This window comes from Chenopodium quinoa, unplaced genomic scaffold (assembly GCF_001683475.1).
Source record: "Chenopodium quinoa cultivar QQ74 unplaced genomic scaffold, ASM168347v1, whole genome shotgun sequence".
Taxonomy (NCBI): Eukaryota; Viridiplantae; Streptophyta; class Magnoliopsida; order Caryophyllales; family Amaranthaceae; genus Chenopodium; species Chenopodium quinoa.
The window spans coordinates 3024797-3031964 of record NW_018743476.1 but is presented as its reverse complement, the minus strand read 5'-3'; the positions used below and the strand labels follow the sequence as shown (position 1 = coordinate 3031964).

Genomic DNA, 7168 nt, shown 5'->3' with positions numbered 1-7168 from the left:
TCTTTTTTGTTTTTTTTTTTTAATACAAAACCTGTTGGACCTGCATATGGACCTGTTTTGTGATTTTTAGACCTGTTGCATAATTTAATAATTACATACAAACCAAAATTATCAATTACAAAACTACATAAAGTCTATAAAGTCCCGATTCTCAAACACCAAAAATACAAATGAGTCCACCGAAAATACAAATAAGTCCACGAAAACTCATAAAATTACATAAATTCTCTTAAGTCTCAACTCTCAAGTACTAGAAATACATAAATTCTCCAACGAGTTGTTTTCCCTTTGATCGCGTGATTCACACTAATGAGTCCACGAAAACAACTTCATCGTCTACATCGTTAGATTCACCACGTTGCACCTCTAAATAAAATACAATATAGAATATATTAATGATTGATAACAATGAAATAATAAATTTGGTGTAACAAAATTTCAAATACATAAAATTATTACTACCTTTCTCTATTTCCTCTAACTCTTTCAAATTTTCTTCCACATTAACAATTGGCACTTCCTTAGCTCTAAGCCAATCTTGTGTGCAAAGTAACGCTTGAACCATCTTCAATACAAAAATATTACACAAATATGTATAAACAAAGTCATATTAAGATATAAACAAACTTGATTTTATAAAATAAAAAGATAACGATGCATTACCTTAGGAGTTAAAGAACTCCGAAATGGATCTAGAGTACGACCTCCCGTACTAAAAGCAGATTCCGATGCAACGGTCGACAATGGGATGGCTATTATGTCACGTGCCATGCGATTAAGAATCACATAACGCTGACCATTCTTACCCCACCATGTCAATGCATCTTGTTCTTCCTCCTCCGGCCCTAATTGATCATTTAAGTACCTATCCAACTCACTTATCGCATACCCACTTGTCCCCTTCAATCGTTTTGCTCTTTCTTTTAGTTTCCTCACATAATTGGAACCCACTCCTTTACTATTATCAATATCCATTGACATATTATCTCCACAATCTGGAATATTAGAAGTAGCATACATTTTTCTATATTCCTCAAATAAAGAGTAAGCGAACTCCTTCACATCATTAGCAAGTTTTGTACCCTTTTCCGGTCCATGCATATCCGTTAGTGTCAATTCAACAATGACCATCTTAGAGTGAGGGTCGAGAAGAAGAGCAACATAAATGAACTTATTCATCTTATCCACATCCCCCCAATACTTATCAAACTTTTTTTTCATCGCAATGGCCATAGCTTGAAAATTCAAGTCCTCACTTTGTTCCCAATTATTCAACATATCATACATAGAAGCAATTTCTCCTAAACCTTTATTAGCTATCACATAATGGGAACCAGAAATTCGTTTAGTTAACAAATAAAACCCCTCTAGAAACAAAACCAACCTCTCCACTTTTTCCCAATCTTTGGGTTCGGGAGGCCTTTCATTGTCATTCAAATCCTCTCCATCAGGAAGAGATAACCCACTAAAAACACGTCGAAACTTCAAAGCCGTTTCCAACATTATGTATGTGGAGTTCCAACGAGTGGGGACATCAAAGGATAAAGAAGATTTTGAATCTATGTTTGCTTTTTGCACAAGATCTTTGAATCTAAGTATTCTTACAGGGGAATTCTTAACATATTTCACAGCATTTCTAACTCTATCAATGCACACACCATGTTCTCTAATACCATCCCACACAATTAAATTAATGATATGAGCAATGCATCTAACATGAAGATTTTTTCCATAATTTATACATCATGCTTCTAACCATTCTACTCAAGTGTGCACAAGCAACATCATTTGAAGAAGCATTATCAACAGTGACAGTAAAAAGTTTATCATCAATACCCCAATACTCTAAACATGCCTCAACTGCTTTTCCAATAGCCTCTCCTTTATGACTAGAAATTGGACAAAAATTTATGATCTTTTTATTCAATTTCCAGTCATTATCAATGAAATGAGCTGTAAGACACATATAATTAATTCTTTGTATTGAAGTCCAAGTATCAGTGGTCACAGAAATTCTTTGACATGTCTTAAACATTTCTCTCAATTTCTCTTTTTCACTATAATACAACTTTAAACAATCACGAGCAATGGTAACACGAGATGGAATGTGAAATTGTGGACATGCAACTTGCACAAAGTGCCTAAAACCGGGTTTTTCCACATGCTTAAATGGTAACTCATCAACAATAATCATGTGAATCAATGCCTCTCTAACATCATTCAAGTTAATAATCCTACTCCCACACTTTAATTCACTACTCTCATGTTCTTGATCAAAATACAATTTAGTTTGCTTTTATTTGCCCTTTTCTTTTTCTATATTAATAGGATTACCGAGACATGATTCTGCATGGTTTTTAACATTTTTTGAACCATTAAGATTACCATCAGCAGCAAAAGTTTTAGGACAGAACTTACATTCAGCTCGTAGTTTTCCATTCTCGACGTACTCTAAGTAATATTTCCAATACTCAGCTTTCCTCTTACTTTTTCTGTTCCATATATATTCCCGCCCCGCTTTTAGCTTCTTATCAGGAGGCAAAGTAGATTACAATTCTTCCATATCCTTTTCAGAAAGTGGCTGTGACGTTTGTTCAGAAAAAGAAGCAGACCGTTTGGATTGAGAGCTCTCCATCTACAATATAATTATATACAATATAAGTAATTTTAAAGTAACAATTATATACACATACCATTTTATAAAAAAATTTAAGAGCAACTTACATTGCAAGAATAAGAATCCGTGGCTCCTTGACTTCCTTCACTCCCTGCAAGAATAAAAACAAAAATAAGAACCCCTGAACTACACACATGTTAGCCAACTTATTTAATCTTAATAATCTGAGTCCATACTTTTAGCAGCCTAGCAGGAATAAACACAAATTTTAAAGTATAAGTTAGCTTAAAAAGTGTCCATATATACACATTAGAAATATCAATACCAGGTAAATAGCGTATATGATACGGAGTATGAGTTAGTTTAATAAGTGCAAGTCCATTCATTATTCATTAGAAAACCAAACAATGATTAATATAATGAATCACTAGTTCACTACTCATCCAAAAAATTTCTCAACGATCAAAATTTATTACGAAGTAGTAAGTTACTAAGTTGTGCCGCATTATGTTGGATCAATTTGCAGGTTGGTTAAAAATAAATAAATAAATAAAAAACAGCCCCATCCCTAACCCTTACCCTACCCAGATCCACCACTGCCCACACCCCTGCTCACCACCCCAACCCACCCCACCCCACCCCACTGCCACCCCTTAACCCTTAACCCCCACACACCAGAACCGTACCACCGTAACCCCACCATAACCCCACCCCAACCCACCCTACCACCCCAACCCATAATTCAAGTGGAGACATATATTACCTTGAATAACTTATACTTTAGGAATAAACACAAATTTTCGCACTAAATTAATCTTAATAATCATAATAAACACAAAATTTCGAACTAAATTTCGCACTTGAACCCTAAACCCTAAACTTCTTAATTCTTATGAACCCTAAACTCAAAAAAACCAAAAAAAAAAACAGAAATTCGAAAGAGATGAACTAAAAATAAGAAATTCAACATGCAAACATCAAACAATCATTAAAAGCAATTGAAAATTTGAAACAAGAATAAACATATAAATTCTCACACTTAAATTTATTATTTCGAATTAAAAATACCAAAATTATAAGCAAAACGGTGTGCATCGCCTGAGAGAATGAGGGAGGTGTCGGCAGTGGGCGGTGGCCGGAGCGAGTTGGGACAGCCGCGTTGAGAAGTTGAGATTGAGGGAGGCTGAGAGAATCAGTTTGGGCTTAGGGAGTTAGGGTTAGAACTTAAAAATATGAAAGAGATTGAGGGAGGCTGAGAGAATCAGATATTTTCTTGTTTTTTTTTTTTTTTTTTAATTACGATTTTCCCGGGTTTCAGGTCCGGACCTGAAAACCCCGGGTTTGGACCGGGTCCGGACCGGGACCGGGAACCTGGATTTTTAAGAACCGGGACCGGACCTGAATCAACAGGTCCGGGTCAGGTCCGGTCCGGTTCAGGTCGGTTCAGGTCCGGTTTCAGGTCCGGGCCAATTTTTGTACACCCCTACTTACAGCAGTTAAAAGGATTCTAAAAATACCTCAAAGAAACTGACAATCTTTGTCTCTTCTATCCTATAAGCGATACTTTTGATTTAAAAGGTTTTGCAGATGCTGATTATGCAAAAGATTTGGTGAACAGGAAAAGTACTTCCGGAATGGTCCAGTTCCTCTGACCATGTCTAGTTTCTTGGGGCTCCAAGAAACAAAATACAGTGGTATTATCAACTATTGAAGTTGAGTATGTGGCTGCTGCAGCTTGTTGTTCCCAAGTTCTTTGGATAAAACAACAATTAAGAGATTATGGTATGAAGTATAATTGCATTCCTATTTATTGTGACAATACAAGTGCCATATTCATTTCAAAAGATCCAGTTCATCATTCTCGTGTGAAGCATATTCACATAAGGCATCACTTTCTTCAGGATAATGTTGAAAAAGGCTTAATCAAATTGGATTTTTGTGATACTGAAAATCAAATTGCTGACTGTAGGGAATATTTCAAGCGTTATCCCTAAGCTTGAACCCCACTGTGATCATACACTAAAGTAGGTGGCGTCCAAAGGGAAAGAAGATAGAGCAAAAGAGTCGCCAACAGGTTTTAGGAACTTGTAAACCGTTCACGAGGTGAAGGTTACACCCCTTAACGATCTAGGAGATCGTCAACTCCAATAGGTCTGGAACCATGACTGGTAGTTCGGGGATGAAGGTACAAATCCAACCTAAAAGAGATTGAACCTGCCCTAATAATAGGCCTCTACTTTATTCTGATCGTATTCATGTGCGCTTTCTGACTAACATGCAATCAATAGGTTTAACCTTAAACCTGTTTAACTATGTTGGTTGAATATTAATGCACAAATAAACTATTATTGGCGATCACTTGAATTATAATCATATTAACCCTAAACAAGATTATTAATTATCTCATTAAGCGTGATTAGAAGTATCAATTCCCTTTAAACATGCATAAAAGGTGTGATCAAGCAATAACAATAAATATAATCAAGAAACATAATAATCATAACAATTAATCATCATCAAAATAATAATATTCATAATCATGTTCATGTTAAAAATAAATCATAATAATAGCAAGATCCTAGGCATGATACTAACAAGATTAATAACAAACCCTAGCATGTCACTAAACAATAAAAATCAAATATTTAGCCTTAACATGATACTAACAATCATAAATATTAGGAAGAAGATAAAAGGCATCATACTTTTAATCATACTTGATATTAGCATTTTTTTAGTTGTTACCCTAAACATGATACTAGGAAGATCAAAACACCCTAACATGACGCTAGGAATCATAATAACAACCTAAGCATGATTTCTATATCATAATAACAATGAAACCAATTAAAGTACTTACTTGGATGCCTCGTACCTCTTTCTAATAACAAAATACACACATTAGTAACTTCAAGGAAAATAATAAACAACAATTAAATTAAGTAATAACTGAAATAGAGATTAGGGACCAAACCCTCAGAAATTAAAACCTTTCACGTTTAGGGCGAAGGAAAATTCGAACAATACTAGGTTTGTCTAGTGCTAATGTATGAGAAATTTTGTTTGTAAAAGGCTAGGCTAGAAAGAGGGAGAGAATCAAGAAATTCTTGATGAGAGTTGATGAAATGAATAGAGAGAATTGGTGAATGAAAACGGATTTTTTAGAAGGCTGTTTATAGAGAAAATCAACCAAAAAGATAGAAAATCAAAACAGAATTCTGACACGCAAAAACAAGGCTAGCGCCAGACGCTGACATTGGCGCCTGGCGTTTGGCGCTAACTTAATTATTGACGCGTTTTCTTAAAATCAGATAGAAATTGACCGTACAGGAGGATAAAATTGTATTTTCCTCAAAAACATTCTTTTATTCTGATTAAAACTCTAAAAAAGTCAACAAAAGTCAATTTATCAATGTTAATTGAATTAGGAATGAAAAGAACCTTCAAGAAGAATCTAGAAGAGTAAAATCATTCCTAATTGCATTAGGAATGATAAATCCATATTAGGCCCTCCCCTAGATCATTGGGCCGCATATAAGGCTCAAACCAGGCCCAGTTTAGTAATTTGGCCATAACTTCCACAATATTCATCGGAATTGGGCTTATAATATATCGCTGGAAAGCTCATTTCAATTCCTATCCAACTACACTACTATTGGACCCATTTTATGGACCAACCAAACTGGATTGGCTGTTTTTTTAAAATAGGTTTCCAAAAATAGAGAGAAAAGAAGAGAAATTAAAACTATCAGCAATACTAGACTTTCCACACTTTCACTTCATTCGATATGATTCGACGTGAAAGGTACTCATCACTGGGTTTGGTTTTGGGGAGACACAAATGGGTGTCTACACTGACATTCTTACTAAGCCTTTGAACAGGGATAAATTTGAAAAGATGTGCATGGAACTTGGTATGATACAATTGAGTTAAGAAGACCTCAATTTCTCCCTTAAAGGTATAAGTCAATCATGTATACAATATATGTCTTACACAATCTAAATATGTGAAAACATAGTCCTGAGCATTAGAATGTATGGCATTGCATATGGGATTGTGGCTGTATGTGAAGAAATCAAATTGCTTTAGGCATGTTTATGTTATAACAAACTATGTTGCTTTGTTCCAAGTTCCTCCGAAATATTCTATCAGATTTTGTTTTATCCTTTTGTGAATTAATTAGCTAGTCAGTTAATTAATTTTATCCTTTTGAAAATCATATCTTTATATTCTGATTTTGAATTATTTTCAAGTATTTATCTTTAAAATTCAAATCAATTTTTTATTTAAATACCCAAGGCTCTTCGAATTCAATTCAAAGTTTCTGATCAAAGATTATCTTCACTTAACCTAGACCCTTCATGTCAAATCACATTAAATTTTAATCTGACCAAGTTAAAAGTAATTTCTTTCTCTATCCTTCATCAATCGACACCTACACTATTCAATTAACCTTCCACACTCTTCCACCGACTCTTTTACCCCTTGAAATTCTAATCCCTATAAAATGACGCCAAACCCTACACACTGTTCCTCACCTCCTCACTCCG

The 7168-nt window shown here is 34.7% G+C and overlaps 1 protein-coding gene across 1 annotated transcript; it reads right to left on the bottom strand.

Annotated features, from left to right (window-relative positions):
* Positions 1-1312: 1312 nt before the first annotated feature.
* LOC110739370 (zinc finger BED domain-containing protein RICESLEEPER 2-like) lies at positions 1313-2194 on the bottom strand. Its single transcript, XM_021919825.1, has 3 exons — positions 1743-2194; positions 1385-1666; positions 1313-1316 (listed from the first exon to the last, which is right to left on the bottom strand). The coding sequence occupies exons 1-3, from the start codon at positions 2192-2194 to the stop codon at positions 1313-1315; spliced, it is 738 nt and encodes a 245-aa protein (XP_021775517.1).
* Between the last annotated feature and the right edge of the window lie 4974 nt (positions 2195-7168).